At 32.0% G+C, this 17,130-nt stretch overlaps 2 protein-coding genes across 5 annotated transcripts; both read left to right on the top strand.

Moving 5' to 3' along the window:
- The first annotated feature begins 556 nt into the window (after positions 1-556).
- LOC106775362 (kinectin) lies at positions 557-3,220 on the top strand. 4 transcript variants are annotated; one of them, XM_014662479.2, is made up of 5 exons: positions 557-878; positions 990-1,071; positions 1,873-1,946; positions 2,037-2,636; positions 2,931-3,220. In XM_014662479.2, exons 1-5 carry the CDS (start codon positions 663-665, stop codon positions 3,051-3,053), a joined length of 1,095 nt encoding a protein of 364 aa, XP_014517965.1. In that variant the 5' UTR covers positions 557-662; the 3' UTR covers positions 3,054-3,220. The 4 variants fall into 4 exon arrangements, with proteins under 4 accessions (XP_014517965.1, XP_014517964.1, XP_022642939.1 ...); XM_014662478.2 differs by having other exon boundaries at positions 987-1,071; XM_022787218.1 differs by having other exon boundaries at positions 984-1,071.
- A 2,464-nt stretch (positions 3,221-5,684) lies between these two features.
- On the top strand, positions 5,685-16,282 carry LOC106774429 (twinkle homolog protein, chloroplastic/mitochondrial). Its single transcript, XM_014661422.2, has 21 exons — positions 5,685-6,076; positions 6,166-6,296; positions 6,747-6,802; positions 6,910-6,967; positions 7,055-7,156; positions 7,883-7,966; positions 8,421-8,501; positions 9,119-9,184; positions 9,264-9,380; positions 9,530-9,577; positions 9,669-9,754; positions 10,197-10,257; positions 10,694-10,876; positions 11,210-11,341; positions 12,948-13,009; positions 13,909-13,992; positions 14,780-14,911; positions 15,215-15,311; positions 15,389-15,523; positions 15,598-15,665; positions 15,906-16,282. Exons 1-21 carry the CDS (start codon positions 5,821-5,823, stop codon positions 15,961-15,963), a joined length of 2,097 nt encoding a protein of 698 aa, XP_014516908.1. The 5' UTR covers positions 5,685-5,820; the 3' UTR covers positions 15,964-16,282.
- Positions 16,283-17,130: the final 848 nt, after the last annotated feature.

Raw genomic sequence — 17,130 nt, 5'->3', positions numbered from 1 at the left:
ATTTTTACTATATATTTATTATTTATTTAAAAAAACATTATTAAAAATATTTTTTATTTATTTTTCACCTCAATTAACAAGTATCATAATACTAGGATAAAAAAACTACTATTTTCAATTTTAGAAGAACTGAAATCAAGGAAAAATAAATTTAGGACGTAAAAATTTATAGAACCAAGATTAAAACACATTCATCACAAATGTTTCTAACACTCTCATATTTGCTTAACACAATTTCCAATTATGACAAAAAAAACCTTTGCGTTACGCATTTTGGAGATATTATTTCTAGAATGTGCATAATTTAGAAACCTTCTATTACATGTTAGATACCATTTACCAAAGAATTATAAATTTTGAAAGACCACTTTCGTTATCAAGTTGCTAGAAACAATTATGAAGGTGCCGGAAGCACAACAGCCCAATCCTCCTCCAAATACGGGCCCACCTACCTTTGGGTTAGGGGTTGCTAATTGGGTCGGGTAAAGCACAACGGCCCAATCTTTTTAAAATCAAATTCTCAGTCCTGAAAGCTCATCGAAGTTTTTGAAATTACTAACGCATCTAACGGGCGCTAAATTTGACCGTTGAAATTCACAATTTTGCTGTCTCCTCTCTTTCACTTCTTCCAAACTCAAAGTTTCTTTCTTCTGGATTTCACGATGCAGAAATTCAGAAAACCAGAATCTACAAACGTCGCTATGACGGAGCGCCGAAATTGGGGTAATATCTTCAAATGTCTGGTTCAGATGGTGCGCGACCAGCAGAACCAGCTTCAGTCGTTCGCTAGCCGCCACAACTTTCTCGAAGACCGTCTTCGGATGCAGCACGAAGGGTGGATCTCCGATGTTCGCTTTCACAAGGATCAAATTTCTCAGGTAAATAGTCTTCTTTAAGGGCTCCGCTAAAGTTTAAAAAAATAGCTTTTTTATGTGTTTTTATTACCACTGTTTCTTTAGTTGAATGGGATTTTGGCATTTGAGGAGAAGAAACGGTCTCTGGAGGACGCAAAGGCGGATTTGGCGCTGGGTTTGAAGCACAGAGAGGCTGCCATATTAAAATGGATTTTAGGTCAGTGAGTTTTCTTTGATTTCTTGTTAGTAGTTTTTACTTTGAGCCATTCTTAGGGAAAAGGTGTTTGCTTTTGGTTCTTGGTGTTAGGTTTTTGCATTTGTCGTTTTATTCCTTAATGTTTTGCTTTCAAGGAGCAAAGTTGGTTTTGTGGTTTTTATTAAGGATTGAGAATGGAGTACCTTGACGTGGTGTAGTTATTTTGTTTTTTGAAGTACCTTAGTTGAGTATTGGGGGAAAGTACAGAGTAGCATATGTTTGTGATATGATTATTTTTGGACAATTGTCTCTTTTTTTTGGGGGTCAAAAGGTTTCTCTTGAGGCATCGCATCGCATTTGAAAGTTATCCAAAACAAATACTGCGGAAACCTATACATTCATTTACTTTGACCTCAGACTGGAATTATTTGCATAGGAGCAGGGTTAAATTAGTATGTTTTGGATGAGAACTAGTTTATGTGACCCGTCAATCTTGGGATGGTCCTTGATGTAACATGATTCGGATATTTTCATTTCCCAGATGTAAATGTAAATAACTTTGCATGATACATGAATGTAAGGGTTGGCTGAGATGGTTAAATGCCTGATTGGCTGAACCATTGTGCAAGCTCCTGTTCCTGGATGATGCATCACTCCTAGCATGCTACAGAGAATTTTCTTTTCATTTTGTGGTTTAAATTATTAATAACTTCGATTTTTCAACTCAAGGGAAAGTTTTTGTTAATTGTTGAAATAATAGGTGTTTGAATGAATTTTTATTTGACATTATTCTAACTGCATTTATTTATTTTATGATTACAGAGCATACAGAGGATGAGTTGGGGGATTTTAAAGAATGGTTTGAAATTCTTTCTCGTAAATCCTCTGTTAGAGAAGTATGTAACTGTCAGTCAGCGTTGCATATTTGTTGGGTTTTCTGATATTTCTTATGTATTACATTATGCTGAAAAGTCAATTTATAACAGGACCAAGGAACAAAATCTAAGGATACTGGCAAGAAGAAAAAAGGAACCACAGATAAAGAGAACAAACCCATTTGGAATACTGCAGAAAAAGATAAATGTTCTTGCCATGAATTTAGTCTGTTAAAAAGTGAATATGATAAGCTTTCTCTAGAAAAGTATTCGGAGGTGTCTGAACTCTTGGCGGAAAAGAAATTTGTGTGGAATCAATATAAAATAATGGAGAATGACTACACTGCTAAATTAAAGACCAAAGAAGCTGAAGTAGAAAAGGCAAATGAAAAGATAAAGGTACTCGTTTCCGGCATGGAGCAGCTACGGTCTGAAAATTATGAAAAAGATAGTAAAATTTGCGAATTAGAAAGTAAAATTGCAGAGATGGAGGCTGAGACAAAAAGCTTAAACAAGGAAATATCTGGACTCTCAGTGGAGTTGGAATCTTTAAGAAAACTCCAGAACAACAATGTCACACCTGTTTTAAATCATTGCTCCGATGGGAATAAAGCGTCTGGTTTGGGAATTAAGAGCATCAAGAGTAGAAGTATGATTGTGCAGAAGGAAATACGTACACCGGAACAACCAGCTGCAAAATCTTCTGAAAGGGTATGGGATGTTATTTTTCTGTTTGCTTATCTTCCTTGTAGTCTTGTTAATTCTGCCGGCATTTGTCATTTATGCGCTTTTCTGGTGGCATATTGATTAATGCTGGCTTTCTTTTGTTCATGGGCATGGTTGTATTGAAGCAGCAGCCTGCTTCCTAAATACAAATGCTTGAACTATGCATTCATTTCAATAGAAATATGTATTCCCATGGTTCTAAAATTGAAAGTTTGAGAAAAAAACATGCATTCCTTGTTGTTTTTTATATGTTTTCACTTCCTGAATCTTAATATCCAGGGGAAAAGAAGCATGAAGAGGAAAGAGCCTCCAGTTATTCCCATTGTAACTCCTAAGCTGTTCTCTAGTAGCTTCAAGGTTCCAAAACTGAAGTCCTCTGCGAAGGTCAGAAATGACAGATGACTCCTTTCGGAGATATGTAAGTCTTGGTGTTGTACATTGCCTTGTACGCTCTTTATGTAAACTATGTATCATGTATGAGCTTTTAGTAATTAAAACACTTGATTTAACTTTGGAATAATGCTATTCCACTCTTTAGGTAAATTATATTTAAAACAGCCTTATGTTAATCTTGTTGTCATTCTAATGAAGTAGATCTTTTAATCAAATTTAATATTAAATTACTGGTTTGATTATTTTATTACTAAATAATAATGTATATGAAGAGATTATTCACTGTTCGATAGACATGAATGTTCGGTTTTCTTTTTTTGATTTAGGGAAACTTAAAAGGAGCAATTAGACATAAGTATAATATTTTTCGGATTTACTTGCTGACTCGATGCCTTAAACTATAATTTTTTAATATAAATCAAAATATACATACAAATTTTGTAAAGATAAAAAACTAAATAAAATTATGGAAGACTGAACACAAAAGGTAGAACAATTTTACTGAGAAAAGAAACAGAAATGAAAGAATGCACTTCCATTGAAGTTACGTATAACTACATACAAAATTTACAAATTTAATAAAAATAAAAAATTATTTAATATTGTCTACCTGCATAAGATTGTTCGAAAAGAAAAATATTAGGAACATTTTGTTTGATATTAACTTATAATTAAATATTAGTTAATAATAAATATTTAAAAAAGTGTAATGCAGAATATGCTATTGGCATTCTTTTACTAAATTAGTTTTATAATAAAATTATTTATATCAAGACCATAAACATTATTAGCCAAAAAATTTGAAAAATGCATTTTTTTTAAAGTGTAAACAAAGGTTTGTGTTAACATTTGAAATTTTACACATACCTTTTATTATCTCTTTAAGAGGACTAGTATTTAAGAACACTTTGATACAAAACGATGTATGGTGAATCATTATAATCTACCATTAGATTCATCGTTTTCCAATTTTATTATAATATATTAAAGCATGTGTTTTGATTTTTGTTGAAATATCCCAACTACTTTTTAGTTTCGATCAAATAGCGTAGAAATATATTTGATATTTTTTTAAGTATAATTAAAAATAAAATTGATCCAAAACTCTAAATTTCTTACAAATTATAATAAACTATGTTTTAACACAGCATAGGCAGAGGTTAGTGATTTTTAGTCATAATGTAATCAGCAAACAGATAATTAAAAAAATAAAATCGAAACAATAAAAAGTGTATATTGTTATAAATATAATTACAAATAAAATAAATTTTACTTATTGAAATAAAAAATATTATAAGTAGTATCGTGTGAATATATTTTATTATTATAAGTAATTACTTAAAATTGAAAAAATAATTATAATAATAAAAGTAAATAATTTTTTTATAATGAGTAATTATTTAAATTTAAAAAATAGTTATTAAAATGATAAAATTGAAAAATATTTTTTTTATTACGAATAATTATTTAAATTTAAAAAGTAGTAATCAGAAGGATAAAACTAGAAAAAAAAAGACAGGTATAAGCTCTTTATACATAATTATAGAAATTATTTAAATTTTAAAAAGAAAGTAATTAAAAGGATAAACTAAAAAAACAAAAGGTGCCTATAGTTATATATAAAATAAATTTTAGTTATTAAAATAAAAAATATTATAATTAATTATGAAAACAATTTTTCTATTATGAATAATTATTTAAATTTAAAAAATTAATTATAATGATAAAAAAGATTCTTTTAAAATGAGTAATTATTTGAATTTAAAAAAGTTCTTAATAAAACGATAAATTTTAAAACTACTTTTTATTATGAATAATCATTTAAATTTAAAAAATGATGATTAAGAAGAACATTAATAAGTACATTTCTTTATATATAATTATCGATAATTATGGATGTATATAGTTATAGATTATGAATTTAAAAAATACTTACCAATTATAAACTATAATTATATACAAGCAAAATCATTTGTTGCAATACACAAATAAAAATATCAGTGGACTTTTATTTGAAATTTTTCTCTCAGTCGTTTCTAGTATATTGATGTAATCGTGAAAAAAAAAACTAAATATTATAACATTAAGAAAAACTAAATCTCGATAAAGTTTTGCAAATATAGGCAAATTATCACATAAATTTAATTTATCACAGCCCTACATAATTATGAAATATGATATAATTATGAAAATTATCGCCAAAATTATTGTTTTCAAGATTATATAAAATGAATTTTATTTATTTGATATAATTTTGTATGTAATACAGTAGGTTAAAAGTGAAATCATCAAACATTACTAAAAAAAAACAATAAAATCAAATAGAATCTTAAAAATATATTATTTGTGATAAAACCTTCTAAAATAACATTTCAAAAACAATATAATTTCTAGTTAATTACAGGATAATACTAACTGAAAACTACATTAATATTTAAATGTGTTTGTTGTTCTTTCTAAGTCAGTATGATAAGAATCTCCCTTCGTTAAAACATTACTATAAATAAGCAATAACTAATTATGAAATAATATAAAATGTTTAAATAAATCAAATACTCATACTCTTACAGTATAAAAAAAAATGAAATAAAATTATTAAGTGTAAAACTCAACACCAATGATTTGATGGGCACTCTGTTCTTTAGACTTCAAAAATCTTGGAAGCCTTAAAACCAAAACCCTCCTTCCCATTTCTACTCTCTCTTTGGCACACACATGGAACCCTCTTAGAGAAACACCCAAAACCAAGATTCTCTGCATCAAGGGAATAAGAAACATGCGCCTTCGTTATCCCTACACTCTACGTCCCTTCTTTTTTTCTTCAAAACTCTCTACCATGACCCCTCAAACCCTCTTCCATTCTTCTCCATTCCCAACCCTCAAAAACACTCCTTTCTGTCAAAGACACCGTTTTCTTCCTCATAGACCCTTCTTCACCGTCTTCTGTTCCAAACCCACTTCAAGGAACTCTTCATCGCCTCTCAGAACAAACGGCTACATTGATGTCTCTCATGCCAGTATCCCTAGACCGGGTGAGGTGCCCTTTTCCGTGGGGGACAGGTCAGCCTTAAATGTGTTTCAAGTTGCTAACTTTTTGTGTTTTTGGATTGGTTTTCTGAAGTTCAATTGGCGAACTCCGAGGCAAAGAGTGTGGAGTTGCAGTTCAATATTTTGAGGAAGAAGTTGGAGGCTGTTGGGATGGAAACTGGAATATGTGTGCCGGGGCAGAAGAATCACTTGATCTGTCCAAAGGTATCTCCTACTTTTCTTCAAAGTTGAACAGAAGTTTTTTTAAATATGACATTGCCCTTTGGAATGTTTTTCAGTTTTTTTAGACATTGTCCTCAAATTGCTGTTTCACTTTATACATGAAAATTTGGGTCTTTGTTATTAATCATGTATGTTTGAGGTGTGAAGTTGTGCAAATATTTTGTTCTTCGTTTGGCTTAAGATGATTATATTTGAAGGGACAGCTTTAGTTTCAGTTGAAGGAGGCAATAACAGTGTTACAAATGAGCGTGCTAAAAAATAGTGAATTGAGGAGTGTTGATTATGTACTTTTATCTGGGATACCGGGACATTGCAGTGAGAATAGTTCATTCATTCTCTTTACACGAATCCCATTTATACGTCCCAATAGGATTTGACAGTTTAATGTATTAAGTCTTGCATGTGTGTGTCATTTAATATTTCTTTTGTTAGTGCCAAGGTGGCGATCAATCAGAAAGCAGCCTATCTCTTTACATTGCACCAGATTGGTATGGGATTTATCATTTTTTTTTTGTAAACTTTTCTCTTTTTTTTTTTTTTCAACAGATTGTATACATACTTTGTTTCAATTTTTTTTTTTTTTTTTGAGTTTTAGGGGATCTGCTGCATGGGTGTGTTTTCGAGGAAAGTGTGGTTGGAAAGGCAGCACACAGGTTACATTTTTTATTTTTCATTTTCAAGCGGGTCAGATTAACACAGGCAGATGTGGTATTTGGTTCATTTTCTACCTTCTGCTGTAGGCTTTTGCTGGAAGGAGATCTGCAGCAAGTATAGTAACCCCGGTTAAAAAGAAAAGAGAAATTACGGAGGAGGAATTACAGCTTGAACCACTTTGTGATGAGGTAATTAAATTCTACCTTACCTAATTTTGTCCTGCACTTTATGAATTTTGGATATGCTATAACAGAGGGGCAGATAGTGCTCATGACAAACTCCTGTCCTCCATTACTTTGGTGAATGTTTGGGTAAGTGTTTGTTTACCAACTTAATTGAATTTTACAGTGATACACAATCCGATGTTAGATTTTCTGTTAAGATAGTTTGACAACCCTCCCAATAACATTAACTAGTTCAAAATCAATACTATCAAGATCATTTCTACCAATCTCTCTATTAAAAGGGCGCTTATAATGTCTTCTTTCTTTTGCATGCAAATAGATCCTCTAGCTGTATTGAGTTTTGGCAAGCAATTAAAATTAAATGCTAATGTTTAACCGGCTTTGCTTGTACACTCCTACTCTGCACTCAATAAATTTATTCTGTATGTCTTGGCAGCAGAGCCATTGTTTCCTCTGATTTTTCTCATCTCTGCATTAAGTGATTTATTTATTCTGGATATGCATAGAGCTAAACGTGTATTTATTGAAAGTAACAAATACAGAGTGGTGTGTTGTTGCTCACGATAAACAAAAATACAAACAAGCCTTTGGAAATTAGAATCAAAGTCTTTGTTTATTTTCATTTGTTTGCTTTATGCTAGTTAGATAGTTTTTCAATTGTGCTGATGATGATTTTTTTGTTCATTTCCAGTCAATGTGGTGAATGTGACTTTGTTTGCCCTGTTTCAGCTGCTTGCTTATTTTTCAGAGCGCTTGATTTCGAAAGAGACTCTGGAGAGAAATGCTGTTAAGCAGAGAAGATATGCAGATCAGGTGCAATTGACCACTAAATTGTGAATATGTATCTTCAATGCGTTGATAGTTCCTCTACATTAACAATCCTTATGATTGTTTGATATCTTAGATTGTTAGAAAGATCCTGGAGTGAACATCTTAGGTTGGTTACGATTTTATTAACCAGAAAATGCCTCTTGGTGTATATATGGTAACTTTAATTTGATATGATTTATGCTAGTTACACCTACTATTAGCCGATTATAAAGGCAGTCTTAAAAATGAAAGTTTTGTACTTAATGTTTTACACAACGATTAATTAGGCAAGGATTGCAATTGATTTTCACTTAACAAAGTCATACCTTCAAAGTTCAATTATTTCCAAGGGTAGTATATAATAAACATTTACTTTTTTTTAGTGTTCTATTTTCACACTTTTGCTTTAAAAGTGATTTACCTGTTACTGATTGTTTTTGTAACTTTTGTATGGTAGATTGTGATTGCTTTCACATATCTTCGAAATGGATCACTTATTAGTTGCAAGTATCGAGATGTCAACAAGGTGTTTTGGCAGGTATGCTGTACATATTTAGATTGAGTGGGAAAATTGATAAGCTGAGAATTAATTAGTATTAAAAGTTGAAATAGCAGTGAAGGCATCTGTCATATTTTGGTGAGCATAATTAAATAAAATATATCCCACTAGCAATGTCAACATGTAAGTATTGTTTTTAGATTAATAGTGTTGGTGCCTTTTACTTATGGACACGTGCTCTGAGCTCCTACTCTTACAGCCTTGCAATTTTTTTAATGGTAGAGTATGCAAAAGCATCACAATATAACATATGATCCCAACTAGGTCCCTTTGTTACATCTATTGTTTGCAGCATACCCAAATAGCATAAAAATAAAGAAAAGAATATACACAAGTAACCTTTGCAATCTCAATTTATGTATAGAGAATGTTTTGGTAAAACTAGCTTATAACCTAGCTGAAGCTTATAAGCTAGGAGCTGAAAACCTGGAAGCTTATAATTGGATTATGCTGGAAGATTTTTTTTTTTTCATGTTATCTTAAATCCAACATGTTTTTTTTGTCAGTTGTCAAATTTTATTTTGATGTCATATTTATTTATCTGATTTTATGACATTACTTATTTCCAGTTTCCTCTAATTATCCTTTTATTTCAGGAAGCAAACACTGAAAAGATCTTTTATGGATTGGACGACATAGTAGGACAAAGTGATATAATCATTGTATGTATTCTTCTCTCTGTAGAAATTTTGGAAAGTTTAAGTTTCGCTTTATGCTTAGCATATTGGTTTAACAATATAGGTTGAAGGTGAAATGGACAAGCTGGCAATGGAAGAAGCTGGCTTCTTGAACTGTGTCAGTGTTCCTGATGGGGCACCTCCATCAGTGTCCTCAAATGACTTGCCTCCTCAAGAACAGGTCCTTTTTTAATTCTCAAGATATCATATTATTATGTGTGCGCATGTTTGTAACTTTTCAATTTCTTCTCTGTTGCCATTTTTACCGTGCTAGCATGTGTAATGTTAGAATCTAATGCTCTTGTCATATGTCTAATTCTGTAAAGCTAGGACAAAAAGTATCAGTATCTTTGGAACTCTAAAGATGAACTAAAGAAGGTTTGTTATATATATATATTTTTTTTCTGAATTTGCTGAAATATATCATTTCCTTAAGCTTTATTTGTTTTGTCAATATTTATATTGATAGGCAACCCGGGTTATACTTGCCACTGATGGGGATCCACCTGGTCAAGCTTTGGCTGAGGAGCTTGCACGCCGCATTGGGAAAGAGAAGTTAGAATTTTTTTGGTCTTGCTTCTATTACATATATAAATTACCATAATCATTGATATATTTGAGAAAATATAAAGAAGTTATTATTTCAATTAAAGGAGGATAACAATATTTTGGCACTTGTTTCATTTTAGTTTAAATGTTCCATGTATTCATTGTATATGGTGTTTAATTTTGAAGTAAGAAGTGCTAAACTGTATAGATCAGCTATTTTTGAGTTGCTTTTCCGTATTTTGTTCTAAAGAATTGCTTTTTAAGATAAATGGTGTCTCTGTAAACCTTTTTTGCTATGTTGATGTTGCTTTTGTTTCAAAACTTTCATGATTAGACAAGACCGAATGGCTGTATTTACTGTTCTATATAGTTAGTTTATTCATATTATTTTCCTCTTTTCATGCTTGTGTCACATTTTCTGTAACCTTTCTCTGTTCAATGGTTGTAGATGCTGGCGAGTCAGGTGGCCTAAAAAAGGGAGATTAGACAATTGCAAAGATGCGAATGAGGTCAGATATCAATTTGCATGTTCAAGTTCCCCTTCACCTGCATCCTTCCTCTCATCCTCACCTAAAAGATTAAATCTCTAAATATTGAAAACAAATAATGCTTCTGTAACTTTTTCCCACTAGTTGGATTCGCAGACCCATTTAGGTTATATTTATACGTTTTTCTATCTGGTGTATGCTATTCATGCTGTCTAGTGTGCATCGTTCTTTTAACATGCATGTTTGGATTAGCTTATTTTAAAGAAATGATTTTTTTCAGGGAAAGCTTTCTGAAACGTAAGGGAGTATTTCCTTCTTATTAAATGTTTCTGAACACCAACATAATTTCCCCACTTGTCTGGTTTGTGTATGTCACTTGTCATGAAGAGTCATTTGAAGTTGTTTGTATGTAATTCTGCTCTTTGATAACTGTAGCAACCTTATGACATATTCACAGGTTCTCATGTATTTGGGCCCTGATGCACTCAAGGAAGTGATTGAGAAAGCAGAATTATATCCAATACGTGGATTGTTTAACTTCAGAGATTACTTTGACGAGATTGATGCATACTATCATCGAACCTTAGGATATGATATTGGTATCTCAACTGGGTGGAATAATCTGAATGACTTGTACAATGTAAGGGGACCGTTATTGCTATATTTTTCCTAATGCGATTAACATTTTTTTATATATTTGTTTTTTCTTTATTTACTTTATGCATTTAATTACAGATAATAATAATGTGTCAAAAACAACATAAGGAGTCACCCCTAGTCTCAGACTCTAGATGACGCATATGTAGAACAAAAGCAGCTATTAAAGAGTTGTTTAGAACATAATATAAGCTGCTCTAACATGTTTCATCAAATGCTTTTTGTAACCAAAGTACAATATTCGGCATATAGTAATAATTAAACATTTTTTCTTGTGGACGTAGAGATCCTGATATTATCTATTAATTTTTATCAGGTTGTACCAGGAGAACTGACCATAGTAACTGGAGTTCCTAACTCTGGGAAGAGTGAGTGGATTGATGCTCTTCTCTGCAATCTTAATGAATTGGCTGGCTGGAAATTTGCACTTTGTTCCATGGAGAACAAGGTTAGATTGTTTATTAGTGACTTTCTATTGTTTATTAGATTGTTTATTAGTGACTTTCTATGTGGTAATATGATGATACCTGCGCCTACTCATGTACTTTCATTGTGGTTGGTTTCTGCTTGAGATCTTTTTCTCAGAGAAGAAAAGTAAATGAATTATTTCTCTTTCTCCCTCGTGTTTTACTTTATTTGTTGCATGTAAGGAAGATATTTGTTGGAATGCTAGGGAATTGAATGTGTTTCATAAACCGTTGGTTTACTTAACTGGTTCTGGATGCTCAATATTGCATAAACATTATTGAGTGAATAAAATAAAGCTATTCTATTTGTCTCTAATCAACAATATATTTCTTTACATCAACTAAAATGAAAGCTCTTCTCCATTTGGTGGGGTTGGCTCTATTGATTAAATTTCTGAGGCTTGGGAGTTTTGTCAAAAGCTTCATATGAACTATGAAATTGTTTGGGAAAACATAATCCTTCAGAGTAGAAGTATAACCTAGTACACAATGGTTGGAGGCAAAACCACAATAGTTTCTAGTGCATGTTTCTTGTGAAAATTTATCCAGTGGTTCCTTACCAAAGCTTATTTTTCATGTGTATGTTAAGTGCCACCTACAATCTTTGACCTTGAAAAAAATAGTGGTTGACATACACCCAACGTCCACCCTGAATGCGTGGTTAACTTTGCAGCATAGATGGTGAACTACTATTAGACATTTTAATTCGCATGACATTATTTAGTCACTTGTCAGGCAAAGTAAACCACTATTAGACATTTTAATAACCTTTTGGCACCATTAACCATATAGTAATAATTGTATGCAATCATGTTCATTTACTCTTAACCAGTTGTTACAGGTAGTTAACCATATTTATATATGTAATTAACCACTGAGACAATTAATAGTCTCAAGATATTATTAATCACTTGTGAGATAAAGTTAACCACTATTTGACATTTCAATAAGCAATTTTGATAATTACAATCATTCATTTACGCTTGTGTCTTAACCACCTGTGAAGTAAAATTGGTCATATTTACACATGTACTTAACCAAGTATCTAGGTGGACACCAGGTGGATAATTCCAGGGTGCATGTTGCACTTTTTCCTAAAAAGGAGACAGTATAGGGTAAGGTGGTTCCCTGTTCGCATCTCAAGCTCAAATGTCTGCAGTAGATCACTTTTAGGAGTGCTCTATACGCAAGATATGTGGACAGATTAGAAAGCTCTTACAACTGCATTTTTCTTATTTAAAAGTACTTTTTTATTTGGAGGATGAATTGAATTGATGTACCTCTTTTCTTGTTAGTTCCGTAGCCTGGTCATCCCACAATATCCTCAAAAGTGAGTGGTGGTTGCGTAAGGATTTCAGATTCAGTGTTGAGTGTCTGTTCTTAGTAATCTTTATTGATTTGTTTTGCTGAAGTTCCTGGTGGGGTTGGCCATGTGTTATAATATCTGTCATTTCTCTTATACTTCCGTTATGTATGTGGTTATACCAAATTACTATGTCAACGGTATCTCTATTTTTAATTAGTCGCCTCTTACATTCCAGTCAGAAGTTTGTTCATTTTTCTGACTTTTTTTTTACTATCCTATAGGTCAGAGAACATGCTCGAAAACTTTTGGAGAAACACTTGAAGAAGCCATTCTTTAATCTACGGTGAGCCTTGCATATTACTTATGATCTATGTACTATTGGTGCCGTGTTGATTATTTCTTTATTATTACTACAAAATTGACCATATTCCACCATGTGAGTTTAGGTACAGGATTACGTGACATTGTTAGGCTCAATTAAAAGTTAATTCTCAAGAATATTATTAACCATGAGCTTCCTTTCATTAATTTTTTCCAATGTCATTAGTCTCCCTTTACGACTTTTTACAAAGCTAAAAACCATGTGATCTACACCTCCAATCCTCCAACATTAATTAGTGTTTATTTCCAGATCAAATAATAACTTATGGTGTTGTTTTCCCACATCCTCTGTTGTGATATGTGCTGGATTTATAATAATTTTCAATTTTTTTCTTATCTGTATCACATTAATGATTCATATTTCACTCTTTTCTCTCTATTAGAAATACTATGGCTTACATTACTTTATACCAGATAGCATATTAATTAGTTCTATCTTGCTTGTATGTGTTGAGATCATGTGAAGGCATGAGACATGCGTGGGATATGGAATTGAAACTTTTATACTACCAGTTATTAGAATTATGGATGATATAGTACTCTATGCCTTTGAATTGGCATTTATTACCGTGGTCCAATAATATCTTGGGACTTTTCCATTTGTGAGTATATTAATTCGGTTTTCGATTTGGTGTTACACCATTTTATTATACTACTGGAATCAATATTACTTTTATCATTAAGGTTTTATAATTCTTTATCCTCTGCATTTTGCTTTATAATATTGCAATTTTACTTTCATTGTAAGCAGACCCTTATATTGGTCTATTGGATGATAATGTTCATTAATTTTCAATAATTGTGATTGTTATTATGCATATATATTTTATTATGTTGATTGACTTGTTTATCTAATGTTAGTTATGGTGAAAANNTNGANNGAATNAGNGTGNAGGAGTTTGAACGGGGCAAGCTTTGGTTGAGCGATACTTTTTCTCTCATAAGGTAAGTCCATTACAAGAATCTCAGCTGGTAGTTGTAACTTATGGCATGCCACATTCAATCATTTGTACAATCATCCTCACATTTTTGGCTTGACTGCTGTTATCTTTTATCCATTTGGTAAGCTGATTTAGTTTACCAGTTTCCTTTACAGTTTTCTGTGATTGAAACGTGATGATGCATGCTATGATTAGTGGTGCAGTTGATTTTTATTTACTTAAAATAGGAAGGGTTAAATCTTTCTAAATAAATATTGAAGCAGACAGTAGCAACTTCTTTAGTGCATTTGGCTCATTTGTTAGAACAGTTCTTGATTGCAAATTATATGATAGCGCATTAAAACAATAGTAGGGGAGTGCATTTTTTTAATCATAATAAAAAAAAATCTCTTTTTAATTCCTTAACTTGTTTCCTTAAGATACTGGTTAGTATTTTCCAATTTATATTTGTTCTCTTGATGTTGGGTATTCGGGAGGTGCGGCTATATAGTGGGTCAATATATGCCTGTGATTGGTGGCCATATAAAATGATCAGTCTGAGATTTTGAGCCTGGTTAGGTACCAATGGTGATGTATAAATTTTCAGGTCTCCTTAATTTATTGGAAATGTTTTACGTAGAACTGAATGACGGAGGATCCTAACATGAACCTTTCGATCTTGGTTGTGTATTTGAATTATTGTCAAAATCTCTTGCTTTAGTAGTGATTGTTGAATAGACTGCCGTCTAATACTACCCATATTTCTTAAACTGATGAAATCTAGTGCTTGGCTACATGGTTGTTGATACTAGGTGTGAAGATGACGCTCTTCCAAATATAAGATGGGTCCTTGACCTTGCAAAAGCTGCTGTATTAAGGCATGGGGTGCGAGGACTTGTAATTGATCCCTATAACGAGCTTGATCATCAGAGACCTCCAAACCAGTAATTCTCTTCAAAGAACTTATTCTAAATTTGGATTTTCTGAGTTGTATTAGAACTCTTTAGAATGTTGGGGCTTGCTGGAGATTCCTTTCATATGAATATGTATTAGACAAGTACAAGAGAAATTACAGAGACGTGAATGTTATTTATAATCAAAGTAAAGGATAATACATTATAAATAAATCTCTCTCCAAGAACACGCTGTGTTACAAATCATTCTCTGTTGCCAAGCTGCCTTTATTGTTGACTAGATAATGGAGGATGACTAATTGAGATTAATCTAGTTGTTGCAAAAACTTGCAGGACCGAAACAGAATATGTGAGTCAGATGCTTACCTTAGTCAAACGCTTTGCACAACATCATGGATGCCATGTTTGGTTTGTAGCACATCCTAGGCAGGTTGGTAACAAACAGCTTTGGTTTCATCTGTTGTTGTCATTTTACTCTTTCTGATATTCTTTCTTCTCATTTCATAGCTGCAAAATTGGGTTGGGGGTCCTCCTACTCTCTATGATATAAGTGGAAGTGCACACTTCATAAATAAGTGTGACAATGGAATTGTTATTCACCGAAATCGGGATCCTGAAGCTGGACCTGTGGATCAAGTACAGGTGAGTGATTGCAGCACATTGTACTTACTTTGGTATCTTACTGAGTAAAAGACACTGAATTGGGTTTGTCTCAGGTTTGTGTTCGAAAGGTACGTAACAAGGTGGCAGGGACAATAGGTGAAGCCATATTGATGTATAATAGGTAAATATATTTTTGCCTTGACTATTGTGCTAAAATGCTAGTTTCCTTACACTGGAGTAGATGATCAAGGATTATGATGAAACTTATCTTGATGTCTTCTTTCTAATCTGCAAATGGCTACAGAAAAGTCACTGACTTCTTCATTGACTTGTGCTGGAATTGAGGGGTGCAAACAATTTTCTCCTGTTTTGCATAAACTTTAGTCTTCATGGTTAACTCATTTTCTTTGGGAAATGGCAGGGTAACTGGTGAATACACAGCAACAGATAGCAAGAGACCAACTGATAGAAAGAAATAGCATTGAGACAAATCATTTTTCAGTAGTCTTGTACAGTGGTCGACAACAAACGAAGTTAACAACTGATACTAGGATCTTGTCTAAAACACATTGGGGTGCCAAGTTAAGATCAACAGTGTTGGATTCAATCTTAACATGGTTTGTGAAAATTGATAGTATAATATCATTGATTTGGCTTTCATTATTTGTATCCTTAGTTGCCCTCTTATACTTGTTACGGTTAAATCCTACTTTAATTTTGAAGTTCTGCATTTTAATCCTTGTATATTCAGCCGGACACTCATTTTAATTCTTTAGTTATAAAGTGTTATTTGCTTTAGTCCTTCTTCTATATAATATGATGGTAGGTAATGTTTGGACAAGCTTTTTACTAACAATTTTGGTAGAAAAAATTTCCAAAATTGAAATTAATTAAATTTTATGTATCAATTTTTTTAACATATTAACAACTGTCCAAATCCCACAGGCCAGACTGAACATTTAATTGATGTCTAGACGAATATTTGACATATTTTTTCAAAGATTCTGAACACAAATACACAATCTAATCTTTTGTTTTCTAATTTAAACCAAAGAGAGAGAAGAAAGAAAGAAAAGAACAAGTCCTTCCAGCTTCTATGGTTGACTATTTCCCAAAACTAACATGGATGAATGATTCCAAACTGGAATTTGATAAATGGGATAAAATAATTCAGAATGAAATTTTAAAATGTTCTTTTCTTAAATTAATAAATAAAATGGTGACATTGATGCCAAATCTTTCACATGTTTTGTGATGTCGTTAGACCGAGTCAAACAAACTACCTAATAATTTTTTGGTAATCCACATTTCAACATTATTCAATGGAACTCTATTCTTGGTACATGTGGAAATACGACATAAACTTCTTTTTCTTCTCCATTTTGCCCTCAAAATTTAAAATCCTGACATTGCCAGTGAATTTACAGTTTATAATATACTCTAACTAGTTTTTTATTTCCATGAAAAATACGCCAAAATACATGTTTTGTAAGTATGTATGGATATGTGTATATAAATTAACATTAAAAAGAAGCGACTATATATTATAGAGTAGTACTATGCTACAGATATTTTACATTAAGAGACTTTAAATGATAATTTTTCTTTTTGAAATAACTCGAAGAAACTTATCTTTGAATATTACA

Source organism: Vigna radiata, chromosome 10, assembly GCF_000741045.1.
Source record: "Vigna radiata var. radiata cultivar VC1973A chromosome 10, Vradiata_ver6, whole genome shotgun sequence".
Classification (NCBI taxonomy): Eukaryota; Viridiplantae; Streptophyta; class Magnoliopsida; order Fabales; family Fabaceae; genus Vigna; species Vigna radiata.
The sequence above is the reverse complement of the archived record's forward strand: the minus strand, read 5'-3'. Positions and strand labels throughout refer to the sequence as shown.